Source organism: Filicampus tigris, chromosome 7 (assembly GCF_054856515.1).
Source record: "Filicampus tigris isolate MCC_2025a chromosome 7, RoL_Ftig_1.0, whole genome shotgun sequence".
In the NCBI taxonomy this organism is placed as follows: domain Eukaryota; kingdom Metazoa; phylum Chordata; class Actinopteri; order Syngnathiformes; family Syngnathidae; genus Filicampus; species Filicampus tigris.
In genome coordinates, this window is record NC_141223.1 from 19,511,795 (window position 1) to 19,530,453 (window position 18,659).

The 18,659-nt window shown below is 39.3% G+C and overlaps 2 protein-coding genes across 3 annotated transcripts in view; both read left to right on the forward strand.

Moving 5' to 3' along the window:
- The window catches only part of ppm1lb (protein phosphatase, Mg2+/Mn2+ dependent, 1Lb), a 59,406-nt gene extending 47,344 nt beyond the window's left edge, over positions 1-12,062 (forward strand). The window contains exons 3-4 of the mRNA XM_086036322.1: positions 6,486-6,647; positions 9,904-12,062. Of these exons, the coding sequence (XP_085892448.1) occupies positions 6,486-6,647; positions 9,904-10,244 (503 nt within the window). The 3' untranslated portion in view covers positions 10,245-12,062. The remainder of the gene's footprint in view (positions 1-6,485; positions 6,648-9,903) is intronic.
- A 183-nt stretch (positions 12,063-12,245) lies between these two features.
- Positions 12,246-18,483, forward strand: LOC147145087 (ADP-ribosylation factor-like protein 14). 2 transcript variants are annotated; one of them, XM_086036323.1, is made up of 3 exons: positions 12,246-12,301; positions 15,125-15,441; positions 17,573-18,483. In XM_086036323.1, exons 2-3 carry the CDS (start codon positions 15,127-15,129, stop codon positions 17,867-17,869), a joined length of 612 nt encoding a protein of 203 aa, XP_085892449.1. In that variant the 5' UTR covers positions 12,246-12,301; positions 15,125-15,126; the 3' UTR covers positions 17,870-18,483. The 2 variants fall into 2 exon arrangements, with proteins under 2 accessions (XP_085892449.1, XP_085892450.1); XM_086036324.1 differs by having other exon boundaries at positions 12,254-12,294.
- The last annotated feature ends 176 nt before the right edge of the window (positions 18,484-18,659 follow it).

Here is an 18,659-nt window from a genome sequence, read left to right on the forward strand (position 1 = left end):
CTTTGACACAGAGGGCAGAGAAGGGGCTGGCTTTTGATAAACGTATCAGCAATAAGTCGTTGCAAAAACGTTGGTCTAAACCACAGGTGTCAAACCACATCATTTTACAGTAGGTGGCCCCGAAAAGCAAATTGGGTGTACCCACTTCATGCTTCTTGCCAAAATACCAAAATTGCTAATTGTTTTCACTTTTTAAAAACATTGAGATATCACTTGCATTGTGTTTGTTGCCAATTCCCCCTTTAAAATAAATGTAAGCATATTTGAACAAACACTTTTTTATTGGCCTCTGATTACAAAATGAGTTATTCATTTATTTGTTGAGGCGATCATACATTTATTTGGGTTCACGGTCATAACGGCCCTCCGAAGGGAAAACCATATCTACGATGTGACCCGTGACAAGAATGAGTTGGACATCCCTGGTCTAAACTATAACGCCCCACCTATTCTTGTCTATTCATAAACTCACCTACTGTAATTTCTCGAGCCTAACGCATAATCGTGCACCCATGTAGATTGGGATTTCTTGTGTTTAAACACGTATTTTATGTGGAAAGAGTAGTTCTACTACCTTGTGAACAATTTTGACTGTCAACACTCGAGTGTTCATCAAAACTGTTACCGTTTCTTGGCCCGAAAGGCTCTCATGTTATCACAAAAGTGAAGAGCTGCAGAATGTCCCAGGTATGCGTCAATGTTTACAGAGTGGCGAGAGCATTGTGAAATGGTGATGACTTGCTGTGGAAAATACTTGTTGCCGTCTGGGGATTTGCTTTTATACAAAACACTTCATCGGGTAAGACATGTTTGAACAACACACTTGAAAATGTTTTCCTTGTCATTTGTGCAGTCTTTCCCGTTTTCCAAATCAGTTAACATGTTAAGAATCAGTGGAATTAAAGTAGATCATGACTGTCCATTAAAAATATGGGGCTCATTTGTCACTGTTGATTACTTAATTTTTGATGTTGCAATTTTTTTTTTTTTTTTAGGCTCTTAAAGCGGAAGTCAACCCAAACATATTTTTTTCAAGAATATGTTCCCAGCAGGCCCACTAGTTGAAACACGGAATTCTGACTAATTTTGAGTTAGTGGAATATAAGTTAAGCAGCAAAATTCACTCGTTTTTAGCCATCTCTGGGGGCGGCCATTTTGTCTTCTGTCGACTGAAAATGACATCATAACTGCTCACAACGACCAATCACGGCTGACCTGTTTTCTGAATCTAAGCCGTGATTGGTGATTGTGAGCAGTTGTGATGTCATTTTCAGTCAACAGAAGACAAAATGGCCGCCCCCAGAGATGGCTAAAAACGAGTGCATTTTGCTGCTTAACTTATATTCCACAAATGCAAAATTAATCAGAATGCCGTGTTTCAACTAGTTTGCCTGCTGGGAACATATACTTCCGCTTTAAGTTGACCTGTTTTTCATTTAGAGGCCGTTTTCCTAAATACATATGGATGTTGATATAAGAATAATTCTGTCTGCATATAGTCAGGACAATGTTTATACCTGTTTTCAGACACGCATGGTCTTTTATGTGGTTCAATAAATAAAGATGTAATAGAAACAAAAATCAGTATAGCGTAACACGTTTGTAAAGGTTAGTGTTGCTCCGATGTTGTAAAGCACCGTGGTCATGAAAGTGTCAATGCTGCTAACTGGATGCTTTCAGAGCTTGGTAAGCCTGAACTTTGTGGGTGGACTAATGGGCAGGTAGTGTTGGAGACGTACGGTCAGACAGCGGCATGGCGTTGACAGCCTTGCCCTCACTTGTTTACCTTCAGTACCGGTACATGCCATACAGTCATGCAGAGTCAACAATAAACATAGAGTGTGGTTTGAGTGGAGGCCTTAATCTTAACCTTCTTTTGTCCAACATAAACCGATAATTAGCATGCACAAAGCGTGTGCTATTTTAACAGAGAGTGACGAACGGGTTGCTTGGCCTGCAGCTTGCCTAATTGGGGGAGTGTGTGCGAGCGAGCCGTCTCTGTATATTATCTCTATCGCTATGGGATCCAGATAAGGAGAATTAACCGGACAGCGTGGCACAGTGCAGGGGAAGCTATATGTCGGATTAGGGATGCATGCAATTACTTTTCACTCCTGTAAAAAGAGAAGAAAATCTGTTTGCAACGAGGTGTCATCATTATTCACTGCATTCGTTGCTTTATTTCTCTATTTCCATTCAAGACTTTTTTTCACATAATGCCACAAAAAGGGAAAGCTCAAATATAGTTTTGCTGAGAACTAATCGCCCGTCTCCATCTTACAGCTCATCTCTCTTTGGAAATGAGATTTATGTCGTTCCATCTAACCCCGTAGCACCGCCGACATAAATTGCACGTCACTCAACATCATTCCAACATGTGGAACTTTCAGCAGGAATCTCAAGGTCAGCAAGCAGCACATTGCTTGCTTTTAACTTGTCGATACGTGGCCATATCCTCGGTCAACTAAAATGAACAATCAGTTGATTGTGACATTATCTCTCGGAATGTTCTGAACTCCTATTTGCATGCCAGTGTTGTGATGATGCTTGGAGGCTTTGTGCCATGGTGGATCCATAGTAATACATTTAGTAACATTTCTCAGGTTTAGGTTCAGTAAGAGGTGGAATTATTTTATGAAACGTCACAGTTATAAATTACATTGCATTGTTAAATCAGTACTGCACAAGTTTTTATATAAATCTAAATAGATTTAAAAAACGGACACACTTGGAAAAAAATGATTTTTTTTTTTTTCTTCAATGAGTGTCAAAAATACACTAAGGGACACATAAAGCCATCCCTGAGAAAAAAATTGCTTTTGACTAATATTATTGACAGTTACTTGTGTAAAACTTCAAATAACCTTGAACCACATGCTGCTTCACAATGTCTAAAGACAAAGACTGCTCTGTGCTTTCATTGCTTCAGAGGCAATTAATCATAAATCAATTCTACACATTTTTTAAGAATCAATTAGCCATCACCCAGACAAAGGATTTGCTGCTTGTTTCTACTCAAATCTAACATGTAATTGGTCATCCATAATGTCATGTATGTAAGATAAACATGATTAAATCAAGTAGAATTTGCATGGAACCTCGTCAACTTCACATATATTTGAGTCAGTCACATTGAAATCTTTCAATGCTGAGATGTCCTCACGTGTGGACGCGTAATAATTGTGGAGAACTTGACATATGTGCCGTTGGTGGTGGCATTGCTGCTTATGGCACAATGTCGAACTAGTTAGCACATCTGCTTCACAGTGCAGCAGTTGCGGGTTCAAGTCTGGCCTGCCACAGTAGGGTTTGCGTGGACTCCCTGTACTTTTGTTGGCTTTCTCCAAGTATTGTTTTCTTCCCAGATTCCAACTGCTAACGGAAGTCGGTAGCTTAACTGAAGTCGGTAAATTGTCTGCACTTCTGAATTTGGCCTGTGTTTGTTTTAATAGACTGAACCTAACTAAATAAACTGTATTATCATGAATAAATTAAGTTTATTGAATCCAAGTAAATGAAGTTGGACCAAATTCTAGTCATTTAAATACAATACAATACAACTGTATTTATGTAGCACATTTCATAACAGCTACACCTGTAACAAAGCACTTTACATGAACAAAATAGCAATGATACAACAACAAAGACAGGGAAAGCAATAAATTAAAACACAAAATGATTATATACCGTAGACACCGGAAAACAGCAGTAAAGTGTCACGTCGGGTCAAAAGCCAAAGAATAGTAATGTGTCTTCAAAGTACCTTAGTAGATTAATAAATAGACCAATAGAATTGCTTAATACATGAAGAAAACCATTTAATTACAATTAAATCTGTTCGTGTTTTTTTTTTAAGTTCTATTTATTGTGGTGTATCCTTGTTTATTATAACTGAATCCTGAGTTTGAATCCACTGCTTTTACACATTTACTGCCCATTTCCTCATCTGACTCAACTTTCATATATCCCATTGTAGTCAAGGCCAGTCCTGGATGCCCAGTAGCTCTCCAAAAGCGAGCTCTTACTCCCACCATTTTGGTCTGTTGTGTGTGAACAGACGGTCAAAGAGGCCGTTCTGTGCAAAACTTTGGATCACACACAAAAGGTTTCAGTCCACACGGGTCAGTCGGTCTGACGAGCCAAATAGAGAGGCAAGGCTTCCCCGCAGTTATTTTTAAAGGTTACAGTAAGAGCTGGAAGTGTTTTTATGGCTGTACACCAGCAGGCTGATTTACGTAATCGGTCCATAATAGCTCTTTTAAATTCAGTAAAAATCGGCTAAAAATCAGTCTATTGTCTTATTTGTTTAACATATTAACACATTATAACATTACATCCATCCATCCATCCATTATCGATACCGCTTATCCTCACAAGGGTCGCGGGGTGTGCTGGAGCCTATCCCAGCTGTCTTTGGGCAGTGGGCGTGGGGACACCCTGAATTGGTTGCCAGCCAATCGCAGGGCACACAAAGACAAACACCGCACTCACAATCACACCTAGGGGCAATTTAGAGTGTCCAATCAACTTACCATGCTTGTTTTGTTTTGGAATGTGGGAGGAAACCGGAGTACCCGGAGAAAACCCACGCAGGCACGGGGAGAACAAGCAAACTCCACACAGGGAGGCCGGAGCCGGGATCGAACCCGCGACCTCTGAACTGTGAGGCGGAAGTGCTAACCAGTCGTCCACCGTGCCGCCCCACATTACATACAGTAAATATAATTATATTCAATTATAGCACTAGACAGAGCTACAGTGTTGTTGATGCATTAGCTAATAGCTAATAGACTAGTAATCAGCGTTTGCTTCTACCAATCAACATTCAAAAGTTTGGGAAAGTTGACCTCAGGATGTGTGGGTTGTGTTAGGCATGCGCCACACACGAGGGCTGCACAAACAACCGGATTTTAATTGTGATCGCCATTTTGGCAGCCATGATTAAATTAACTTTATGGTCTGCGTTATTTACATTTTAAATGTGGGCTCTGCTGCAAATCTAATAAAAAATTTTCTCAACCAATACTCATCCAACCATCATTGCATGATTCAGGCTGCCTAAATAACAAGTTAGTGTACCCTGCAGTAGGAGCCCTAAAGCCACTTGGTGAACTGATGAGAGTGAGGTATATCAAGAGAAGAAAGTACAGCAAAATTTGGAGATGAATAACTAGTGCCTCAAAGGGTTTCAACATCTGTTGCCTGGACTTAATTCAGATTGTGAAAGTGACGTTGAACAAGATAATAGCATGCAAATTCAGTTAGCTTTTGTTAAATTTTACATTTAAATGTAAATTTTTTGGTAATTAGGGTGCAAACAGTGACCGTTATTAGTAGTAGTAGTAGTAGTAGTAGTAGTAGTAGTAGTAGTAGTCGTAGTGTTATCCATCCATCCACTATCCGAACCGTTTGTCCTCACGGGTGTGTTGGAGCCTATCCCAGCTGTCTTTGGGCAGTAGGCGGGGTACACTCTGAACTAGTTGCCAGCCAATCGCAGGGCACACAAAGACAAACACCCATTCACACTCACAGTCACACCTAAGAACAATTTAGTGTTCAATTAAGATACCGTGCATGTTTTTTCAACGTGGGAGAGTAACTGGAGCACCCGGAAAAAAAACATGCAGGCACGGGGAGACACATGCAAATTCCACACTAGAAGGCCAGAGCCCGGGATCGGACCTTATTATTATTATTATTATTATTATTATTAGTAGTAGTAGTAGTAGTAGTAGTAGTAGTAGTAGTAGTAGTAGTAGTAGTAGTAGTAGTAGTAGAGTCCGTAATCAACATGAAAATGCATGTACAAAAGCCCACCAAATTTGACACACATCAGGCCTGGTGAAAAATGTTATATTTTAAAGTACAATTTTTTTTTTGTCTGGAGCGCCCGCTGTAGAGGTTTAATGGAGCCCTATCCCGGTATGTTTGACTTAGGGCTACAAAAATTCTTGGTGGTGTGTTTTGGAGGGTGGAACAGTTTGGTGTTGTGCTGTGAGATTTTTCAAATGTGAAGTATGTGCCTCGAGTCACTGCCCCAAGCAACCCAGTTGCTCCACCACTTGTCATGGTAACACAAAGACATATTTACGTTGGCACACCCCGCAGTAGAGGGGGGCGAGGTCATTTGCATGAGACAGGATGGCTCCCTGAGAACTGCAAAGAGAGGGTAAAAAGTCTGCTACTATACTTGATCCTTGGGGTATTTCGCTTTGGCTCAAGCGTGTCACAGACATTTTACCAAGGCATGTGAAAAAAATGCAGAAAATGCCTGCTTTGATATTTTGTAAATAATGCATGAATCCCTAATTATAAAATTCAAGCTTAAGCAGGAAGCGGGGATCGGAATTCGGATTGTTCATCCTGGGCAGAGGTCTTCTCTCTGCTGAGTGCCACTCAAGTTCATTTAACTCTCAATAGAATAAATTTTATAGTCAATTATTTCCACATCACCCACACTCCTTCCTCTGCTCCTCCTCCCTCAGGCACCACATGTCTGGTGGCCCTGCTGTCCGATAAGGAGCTGACGGTAGCCAACGTCGGTGACTCGCGCGGAGTCCTGTGTGATAAAAACGGCAACGCCATCCCGCTATCTCACGACCACAAGCCGTACCAGCTGAAAGAGCGCAAGAGGATCAAGAAAGCTGGTGAGAGTCTACACAGATTGACTGTGGGTTGCATACAAATCAGTTTCTTACTTTAGGAAACATAACATAAAAGCAATCATGACTGCTTCCCCTATTACTCCGTGTTTTGTCTTGGCTGAACTAGGTGTGCTAGTTAACAAACACAGCCAGCGTTTCAGGTGCATGTGGGGCCATAATTCTGCCTCCTACTCTTGCTGCTTGCACTCTGGAGTGCTGGAGTGATGATGACAGGGTGCCTGTGTGAGCCTGTGGGCCCACACTGCATAATAGTCCATTACCTCCATCTAGTGGTCCGTTTTGGTACTGGCAGAAAAATGAAATAAGGCACTGCTTAAAAACAAATGTCCACTGCCTTACTCTTCTTATGACCTTAAGGACAGTAAATGATAGACACACACTTTACTGGAAGGGTTCAATCTGATAATTGGAAGTGACAATTAGGTTTGTCGTTCCTGTATTCTTGAAACTGTTGTGCCGTGAATGCCACATGATGCAACATTGTCCCTCTCACTCTGGAAGTTATGCTAATCCTTTAATTATGTGACTCTGACTCGAAAACTGGAGATGCATGCTGCAACAACAAGTAAAAGATAAATGTACAGTACACACACCAACACACACCCACACACACACACACACACACAAACACACACATATATATATATATATATATATATATATATATATATATATATATATATATATATATACACATATATACATATATATACACATACATACATATATATATATATACACATACATACATATATATATATATATATATATATATATATATATATATATATATATATACACATACATACATATATATATATATATATATATATACAGTGCCTTGAAAAAATATTCACCCCCCTTGACATTTTTTTGTGTTTTGTTGCCTCACAGCCTGGAATTAAAATGATTTTTTTGAGGGTTTGCATCATTTAATTTACAGAACATGCCCACAACTTTGAAGACGTGACATATTTTTTATTGTGAAGCAAACAACAAATAGGACAAAATAACAGAAAACATCATTGTGCATAAGTATTCCTCCATACATTTTGAGAGTCTCTCAATTTTCAGTTTTTCATTTTAAAATGTCTTTTTTTATATATATTTTTTTCATTTCACTTCAAAATGTATACTATTTTGTGCAGATCCATCAAATAAAATTCTGATTTAAATATCAGTTAAATTAGAGGTTGGAATGTAACATATTAGGTAAAAGGCCAAGGGGGGGTGAATACTTTCAAGGCACTGTATATGGATTTGGATGTCCATATTTTATGCAACAATGTGCACCTAATGTTTTTTTTCCAATGGCTGTATTTGTACATTTTACAGCCTACTGCAGGCTGATTTTGCATTTTTAAAATGCTAGCTTTGACCTTGCTCGTTTGGAGATGAGGAAACTGGAGACGCATCCTGGCCATGTAAGGAAGTCTGAATGTAATCCAAGCGTTTCCAGAGACAATTCCACACTCGAAGATCTGTTGCAGCCACACAGGTCATGTGGCAGCTAGCACAGGAAAGGCTGTTAGCTTGTACTCGGTTGCAAATTTGATTATTGGAAACTTTCCATTGGAATTAATGAGAATCTTTGGGAATAAAGTGGAATAATCCAGGAATTTATAAAATTGAAGCTTGGCTTGTAATAGATAAATCTATTTTGAGAAAATGTATTTTAGCATAATCTTCACTAAAAGAGTGACTGCATTTTATGCAAGTGCAGTTAAATATTTGTTATTCTGCAATCAAAATCTTTGCACATAGTGTAGTAGGTCTACTGAGAGCGCATTGAACAATGGGACAAGTGTATTCAAAAGTTGGAAAAAAAAAAAAGTCCACCAATAAATTTAACCTAACTTAACGAACCTTTAGAAAGCTAATGACCTGAATTTACATAGAAAATACATGTTAGAAGACAATAGCATTGATATTTCCAGCTTGCCACTGAGACAGTCAGGTTAGGCTTGCACAGTATGGCCAAACGGGGACGCACGCCTGTCCTCATTCTGGCTCCACCACAGCAGCGGGTTCTGCATGGTGGGCATTTGCGGCGTTTACAAATAAACACCCATCTCTTGGAGTGGATAAGATATTAGTAAGATATGAATAAGTTATTCAAAATCCTGCTTGAGCATGGCTTTTTCCTCCTTTATCGGTCCTACGACCACTGCACATTTAGGAATAGAAGACAATTAAATCAATTAACCGACTAATTGAATTTAGCGCAGTCATCTGTTACTGCCGCTTCCTTAAGCCAATGGTGCCTTGACTTGTCCCGTGAACATTCTCTCAAAACTCAAAACATCTTTGCCTATTGGAATTCATGGAAATTCCATTCATCTCTTCCAGCCCCACCCCAAACAAAAATCTTGTAATGTTTTTTGATAAGGAAAATAGTGTTGGGGTTTGCTTCTTGTTATGGCTTACTTTGTTGTGTCCTTCTTGTTTGTTAGGTCTTTTTGTTTCCACCCGTGCTTGTCAACCCGGTCCCTTGCGTCTTCCACTCAACTCCCTCAGCCACGCATGTCTTGTCCAGGTGTTCCTTGTCGTTACGTCAGTTGGCTTGTATTTAGTTTCGTGTTTTGCCAGGTTGTTGTTACTGTCACGTGGGTTTGTTTCTTCTCGTGGTGTGTTTTGTTTCCTGGAGTTTTGTTCTTACTTTGAGTTTGGGACTTTTCAGTACTTTGTTAGTGCTTTCAATTTAGTTTTTTTCACAGTACTTCTGCTAGTGTTTTTGTAAATAAATTGTTTTGTTCAGCACATTTTGCTTCTCCCGCCTCCCTGCTTTTGGATCCTCAACCAAGCATTCTAATAACAAATAGCACTCCGTCAAATTATGATTTATCAAAGCAGATTAAATTGAATGTAAAGAATTACAGTTTGTGCATCATGATTTAATGCTTCAATTCAATTCATTGTGCCGCTCAGTCAGGTGTGCCACCAGGGGGCAATATAATACAGTCATGCAGACACAAACGAAGATGCTGTAACGTTATTTATTTTTAATAGATAAAGGATTTACTGTTTGCCTGTGAGTATTGATATATTATCTCTCTACATGTGTCAATGGCATTTCCATTGTAAGCATCAAGCTAAGGCAAAGCTGAGTGCTTATTTTAAATAACATGTAATTTATAATTTATGTAGTTTGTAAGCTTGGGAGTGGCAAACATTATTATTATTATTATAATTTTTGGGATGCTTTATTCGTCTAAAAATTGCTTTTCCCTGCTGTCAGGCGGCTTCATCAGTTTCAACGGTTCATGGCGCGTGCAGGGCATCCTGGCCATGTCCCGCTCCCTGGGCGACTACACCCTGAAAAACCTCAACGTGGTCATCCCCGACCCCGACATCCTTTCCTTCGACCTGGACAAGCTGCAGCCAGAGTTCATGATCCTGGCGTCAGACGGCCTCTGGGACACCTTCAGCAACGAAGAGGCCGTGCGCTTCGTCCGCGAACGCCTGGACGAGCCGCACTTTGGCGCCAAGAGCATCGTCCTGCAGTCGTACTACCGCGGCTGCCCTGACAACATCACCGTCATGGTGGTCAAGTTCAAAGGCAAGGCTGGAGAGCAGTAGAACCACGGTGTCCGTTTTATGTGTGAAACAATAAGCGCCATACCTGAACTTTTGGAGAATCATTTCTAATGCAGATGTTTAAATAATACATCAGACCATATGCCCCTTTTTATTTTAATGCTTTGTAAAAATAAAAAACTATTTAAAAAACAATTTTAAGTAGCTGTTCGCAGGCATAATGACTGATGAATTTATAACAGAATTCTGTGTGGGAAGAATTGTTGATTATATTAAAGCAATAGAGGCAAAATGGAACGTACCCCTACTTAGCCGCAACCCACAGAAATGCTATTGATTAGTTCCTAACTACGGTGAATTGCGTTTATAATGGGATAAAAGTTCCAAACTCCCTCCGTAGTAGGTGAAAATCCACGATATAGAGAAACCATATAAAAAAAAACATGTTTTTGTGAAGTCCCGCACACACATTTTTTAAGCACATTTCAATTTATTAAAGCATACTTTTAAAAGTATTCCTCAGTGCCTGTTCTCACTCTCTCGCTCACATAATCCTTCAATTAAGTGGCTAGCACTGCCAGTTGAAGTAAAACTGACATATTAAACAAAGGAGGATTAAACATTGGATATTTAAACACCAAAATATTCAACCAAACTATGTAACTTTGTCTTGTGAAAGTCTGTTAGCTTAATGCTAACATATAAACGGCATGTCCGGGCTAATAGAAATTAGCATACATGTTACGGAGCAGTAAACCATCAAAGAACTGCTACTTTTCCACTCGCAGAAACAACAATAATACACACAGGTATGCAATATATTCTTTCTGCTTTGTGATCAGTATTAAACGTCATAATTCCCATAGTGTTTCATTGTCTTTAGCGTTTTCACTGAATGTTTGTCAGCTCACAGGTTTCAGCCTTTTAATGTCCCAAGTTTAGTCAAGGTTTGTACAGCAATAGGAGTCTCCTTTTGTCATGATAACAGATGAGGATGAATGCGCTTGTACAGCATGGGACTGCCACGTTTTATCATTTTTGAACGTTTTAGTTCATAATAAACGATTGAGGCATTTTCTTTTTTTTTTCGGATTGTTGACGATTTTTTTACAATTTTTTTTTCTAGTCTGACCCGATTTATTAGAATGTTTGCTCTGCTACGTATTCAAATGTTGTTTAGAATAACAAAAGGTCTCATTAAATGAGTGTTAAAATGTAGTAACGTGACCTTCATGAAGCATCTCTAATGACACTCAACTACGTAATGGTTGCTGGATGATGTAACAACACGAATTGCTTATGTCATGATAAAACACAATAAGTAACAAAAAGTAACATCTTGATAGCGATCGCCGATCAGATTCAGTTTGTCTGAACTCTGAATGAAACAAACCTTTGAATGAAGTATATTGTTGTTGCCTTATTTTTAATGGTTTGTTTCCTGTAATAGCCGCTGTCTATTTTTTTCCCCAAAACCTGCGCCCCGCATGACTGTCTCACACTAATAAGTCACATGTACAGTAGAAATGATAAAACAAAAATTCTGTAAGAGACATGAAACGTAAGATGAATGTACATACTGTGCTGATGTTGGCATCCTCATCGCTTGCTGTTTACACGGCAAAAAAGAAGGCAATTTAGATTGTATTACATCAGTGATCTGTATCTGTTCAGATGTCCTGTTTGGACTTTTCTCATTCAAACCTTCATCTTTCATCATGAACACTGCAAAATATTGGTTTGGCATTTTATGTGTGCTTTCATAAAATGTACTGATTTGAAAAAAAAAAAAAAAAAAAAGATATTTTAAGGTGTAATTCAGAAAAAGTTGACATTAAAATGAGAAAGTTTAAAAAATTACATGATTTATCTATGTGTTCTGTGGTATTCATTTCTGAAATTGATGGTCTCCTTGATTGCTATGTCGAAGAAGAAAGTCAATTTTGAGAAACCAATACTTCAGGTAGTTGTGCATAAAACGGGGAGTTTGCAGTGTTTAAACGGGTAGCAAGATTTGAATGGAGCCTCTCTTAACATTTTTTTCAGGTGCGGATATTCCGCCATAGTTTCAACATAGCTCCTGAAGCCCAAGGTAAGAGGTCAGTGCGACGCTTCCTATTCCCTCTCCATTATGTGTCTATATGTTGTATCTTCAAATGGTTGTTGTTACTTAATTCAATCATTGCGTGGGGCTTAGCCTAACTTTTCTTTACGAATGTATGACAGAAGTCTGCTTGTTACATATTTTATTTCCAATTTAAAACATTTCTTACGTGTCTCAATAACAAGTGACTTTCCAAAATACCTCTAGGATAAAAAAAATGTAAACGCTATTTCTTGTCTTACTTAAATTTGCTTACTTTTAGGGGCTCTGTCTAATGCAAGTGAGACTGATGCACTATATACTCTTCCTCATTTACTACTGGGCCTGAGTCTGGATTTCATTACCATGACAACCAGGCCCAAAGCCATGTCATGTCATGTCATCTTCCAAACCGCTTATCCTGTATAGGGTCGCGGGGAGTTGCTGGAGCCTATCCCAGCCGTCAATGGGCGAAGGCAGACTACACCCCGAACTGGTCGCCAGCCAGTCGCAGGGCACACATAGACACTGTCACTTAGCGGGAATCGATCCCACGCTGCCCGCACACAACTCAGGCGTGTGTACCACTACACTATCAGCGGACGTCCCAGGCCCAAAGCCTCAGAAGGAAATTGCATTTTTACTTATGGAGACAGCAGTTATGGTGTGTGTAACCGGTGCTGCCAACTGCACCGTATGTGCCGCTTGTCACTTGCTAAGAATCTGAGATAATGGTAACCCTCGAGTCCAACAAAACTCACTGCAGTTCTGCTTACCTTTTGGTTTTGACCTGATAGCAAATGTGACTGTTTCTCCGTGATAGTACCTCTGTGTGATAGTGTTTCAGACATTGCAATTGCACCCTAACCCTAATTTCACATTTGTGTACAGACACTCAAGCGTTCCAACTACAGTGCTGCCTTGAGATATGATTTTAATTCATTCCGTGACCACACTCATATTGCAAATCATTTTACCCTATTGAAATGAATGGAATGGAAATATGGTCAATCTATTCCAGCCCAATAAAAACACCCTAAATGAATTATTCGTAACGTGTTTTTTTAATTCAAAAGAAAATGGCACTCAACAGTATTACACTGTATAAAACACAGTGAATAACATTTACTCTGCAGATAACCTGCAAACAGAAAATGTTAGCACTAAACAGGATTGTACCTATATTGTCATCTTCTCTGTTCTTCTGTGGGCGTTATTGGTAGTTAGCAAACCAGCTTAATAGCCCATTACCGCCACTAGCAGTATTGTGCTTCCACTGCACGGAAATCAATGTGAATTGATGGTGACTGGACATTGTGAAATGCTGGTTCCATTTAGCGGTGGTCTAAAACAAACACACTCAAATCCTATATTTTGCTTGTATCTGAAGTCAAAAAATTGATCAAGTAAAAAAAGTCAATGCAGTTGTATCTCAAGGTACCACTATATTTCTATGCAAGTCATTAAAAAGTTCTTTTTCCATAATACACTACTCACAAAAGGTTAGGGATATTTGGCTTATTGAGTGAAATTTTGAGATGAGCCTTAAATGCACAATAACCTTAAAAGGGGACCTTAATTTGACCTTGTATACATTTTTTAATGCACATGTTCAAATGTTCAAATTTTGAGCTGAATGTCAAAATTCACAACACGTGTTTGATTCATGAATGAACCAATACATTTTCTGGTCCAATTGGAATTGGTATTTATTTCTCTCCATCATGCTTTTCACATTTGGACATTACAAGACCATGACAACACTAAACAAGTGATCAACAGCGCCTCACCACTGCAAGTCTTCAGGATGTTCTCGGAAGTGGTAACTGAACTTAGCGCACCATCAGCAAGTTGAAAAAAAAGATAAACAGCGACTGGTTGGTTGAGTCACAGAAAGGCATAGAACTGGACAACCTTGGAAATTTTCACGGATCAAACACCTGTTGTGAATTTTGCCATTCAACTGGTACATTTTAGGTTCACCCTGAAATTTCCCCTTTAAAGGGAAGTCAACCCAAACATATTTTTTTCAAGAATATGTCCTATGCAAGCCCACTAATTGAAACAAGGATTTCTGATAAATATTGTGTTTGTGGAATAAGAGTTAATCCATCTGTTTAGCCATTTCTAGTTGCAGTCATTTTGTCACTTCTGTCGACTGAAAATGACATCACAACTGCTCAGGGCTCAGGTAACGACCAATCACAGCTCACCTGTTTTCTGAAGTTGAGCCATGATTGGTCGTTACCTGAGCCCTGAGCAGTTGTGATGTCATTTTCAGTCGACAGACGTGAGAAAATGGCCGCCCCCTGAGATGGCTAAAAACAGGCGGATTTTGCTGCTTAGCTCATATTCCACAAACGCAATATTAATCGGAATGCTGTGTTTAACTAGTAGGCCTACTGGCAATATATTCTTGAAAAAAATATGCTTGGGTTGATTTCCGCTGTAAGCTAAATATCCCATTCATGACCACTACCAGGCTAGGAAACAATCCGGATGTCCCAAAAAAGGACTTCCGGTTCTATTGGGGCTAATTAATGAGAGCCAGGGACAGGTGTGAACTGACTCGAGTAACCGGAGAACATACTACACATCACACTTCATAGTTGCACTGTCACTTTAGATATAAATAGCTTTACGGAAAACTGCACATGGAAGAGTCCCGTCACAACAGAGGGGTGGGATCACTTTAAACTGTGTGTACATAAAGCATAGTGGCTGCATACTGAGCCTGCAGACAGACAGCACTGCAGGGACCCACTGGGCGCTAGAGAGGTTGCCTTACTCTGCGTTACGCAACGACACTAGCCCATTCTACTTTTTGGATCCGGCTCAGGCATGGGGATGCTCAGTTCCAAGCCTCGGAGGCAAGCGCAGATACTGATGCTGGGCCTGGACCAATCCGGGAAGAGCACCTTGCTCTACAAACTGAAGTACAATGAGAGCGTTGTGACGGTTCCCACCGTGGGCTTCAATGTGGAGACGCTGGAGACAGACAGGAGCAGCCCGGGTCTCACCGTCTGGGACGTGGGCGGCCAGAGGAAAATGAGGCCTCATTGGAAGCATCACTATGCCGATACGGCCGGGCTGGTGTTTGTGGTGGACAGCGCCGACCAAGTGAGGCTGGATGAGGCCTGCAAGGAACTCCATCGGGTAATTAAAGCTGATGTTTGGATTTGGATCATTCATAGTACATAAACTCTCAGGGCTGCACTGCAGGATTGCATGCAAAAGGATGTGACTTGAATTTATTATGCACTTCAGCGAACAAGCACCAGATTCGATGTCAGCCTTTATGGTAGTAAGTGGGCAACCTCCAGCCTGTGGGCCCAATATGGCTCACAAGAGCATTTTATCTGGGCCACTGACAAATTAAATCTCATATTCTATTTTTTTTTTTTTTTTTATTAAATTTTGAATGGGCCCCACAGGATTTAATATAAACAGAAACGGCCCCTGGTAGGATAAGGGTTCCTGCACCTAATAGTTATTTAGCTAGTTAATAGTACTGTATAAGACAAAAGGTGTGCACCTCTTTAAATGGCTACTCTATTTAATTGTTATGTTTTATGACTATCAACATTTTTTATTTCAATAAATGTGGGTAAAGTTGTGTAAGTAGTGAATTAGATAAATTATACGGTAGCCATAGACTGATGTGTTATTTGCTTTTTTCTTTTCCGGGCGGATTACTTGCAGTCAGGTAGGTCGATAACTGATATTTGGAGCCGATATTCATTTGAGATAAAAGGGGGGGGGGAAAATACAAACTCCATCACTTACTTGAAATATCTTTTAGCATGTGTATTAAACAACTTTGCAGATTTGCTTTGCAGTTTTTTTTTTCTTTTCATCCCAACACAATAGACAGTTTTGTTTTAAAATTCTAACAAAAAGTGCAGGAAGCTCCAAGGTTCAGCAGCATGTTTAAGAGTTAATTGAAAACTTTGACAAATAAATAGCTCCCTAAAATTTTGTACGGTAAATAAAGTTTTCCAAAATTTTAATACAACTGAAATGTAAAACTTTCGCTCTGTTTTAAGTTAAAAAAAAAAACAACATTTTTGAAATTTCTTCGGCTCAGCAGCATCTTATATAAACTTTACAGAAAATTTAAATAAAACAAATAAACAGTACGCTGAAGTTAACCGAGTCAAACTTGAAACTCTTACTGGCTGATGGATTTTTAAAAAAGGTTGATGGTCGATATATATATACATAAAAATTTCGAGAATCGGTGCTGTTAACTCTAACACTAACCCGATAATCTGTCTATCAATACGAAACGGCCTACGACTGCCTAACCAAAACCCTCACACTCCTCGCCCCTAAATTTACTTTTAATCCTAATCGCACCCGAGCCCCTAAACCAGTTCTTCTCAATTATTTTCTGTTATGCCCCCCTTGGAAGAAGAAAACCTTTCGCGGACCCTCAACTCTCTGTTAATACTATCATGTCTCTAATATTGTTATAAGCAGAGGTGTGCATTCGATTCGTCCATCAGTGAGGCCCGTTTTGCTGACGATTGATGAATGATGGGACACTTTTTTTTTTCTAATGATGGACTAAGCACTGACGGAAGTGGATTTTTGTCCTTCAGTGTAATCGTCACTGACGTGTCATGGTCTGTCGTTGTTGACAAATACTGACAAATAACAAACCAGCAAAATTTAGTGAACTGTCCAGCTCTGGTTATAAGCGCACCTCTGCATACCATTGTATCCTTATTAACATGAAAGAAAACGGAAATCTAGATAAATTTACAAGAAAGAATAACGTTATTAACGTTGTTTTGTAGTTTGTAACAGAAAGGATTTTAAGTGCATCAAATTGTCTGAAAATAAAAAAAATAAATGAGAGCGCCACTGCCACCTACTGTAGTGGATGTGCAATTACAAATTATTCTAGTATGGCAAAAAGAATAATAATAATAATGTTCCCAGAATTTTTACACAGCCTCGCTGACACTCCCCACGCCCCAGGGGGTCCTAATCTCAACCCAATTTTTCCCTAACTATAAACCATAACCTTGCTTTTAATCCATCCATCATCTGAACGAGTTTTTTAGGTTTACTTTTTTTTCATATCTTCTTGGTGAGTGTTCACGTCCGAGTGCCATCTGTTGGCCAGCTGTCACTCCTTAACCCTAACCTAAAATTTAAAGATAACCTTAGCCAAAACCAAACACCTAACCCTAACTACATAAAATATATACAAGCACACATTTGGTGTTCATTTGTCATGTGGCATAACGTGACACGTCCATAAATGGTCCCTCTTTAGGTGCTGAAGTTCGAGAGCCTAGGAGGAGTCCCTCTGGTCGTTCTGTCTAACAAACAGGATCTGCGCGGCGCTCTGAGCCCCGAGGCGGTCTGCCAGAGGTTGGATCTCAGGCGTGCATGCGAGGGCAACAGGCCATGGTTCATCCAGCCCTGCTCGGGCATCACGGGCGTGGGGCTGGAGGAGGGCTTCAGGAGGATGGTGTACCTGATGAAGACCCCGCTGAGACAGACACAAGAGGACATCCAGGTCAAGATGAAGTCAAAAGGCTTCAGGATTACGGCCTTGTTATGCAGTTGATGTATGATTTTATCTGATGATTAATCCAATCACACGTTGAGTTCTCTCATATCTGCCTGCCTCATCTCTATGATCAAATTAAAGTGGGCCATTTGAAGATGGAATATCTCAACACAGCAATCTATGCTTGCTGTGACAGAAAGCCTTTTTTTCCAGAATTAAAGAGAATCTCTACTCTATGATTGATTTCTTTGGATTGTAACATTAGTGCATGAAGAATCACTAATGTTCTTAGAGTCATTAAGAAAGTCATGAGGAGTTGGCATACTTGACAAAAATGTTGAGCATATGTTTCATAAAAGCATTCCTGAATGTTTGCGTTGTAAATTCAGGTTATGCTTTGCTATAATGTACATGTCTTTGGAAAGACAGCCTCACAAAGCATCAGTGTTTGTACATACAATATTTATTGATTATTTCAACACTAAATTGGCTGCTTTATTTGTTGTGACACTGAAACTTATATTGCTCTACGTTTATTTTTTTTTTTTAAATGTAATTTAAAAATAGAAACATTCCATAATAAAATGAGGAAAATATGTATGTAAAAATTAGAGAAAAAACTATATGTCCGTTTGGGTAGCAGCATGCAAATAAAAAAACAATCATTTGAATATGATTTCTTGTATTCATTCATTTATAATAAATATATATATATATATATATATATATATATATATATATATATATATATATATATATATATATATATATACATAATCATAATCAACATCTTCGTGTGACAAATTATCACAGTTGCTGGCGGGTATCTTGGAACCAACCAATGAGA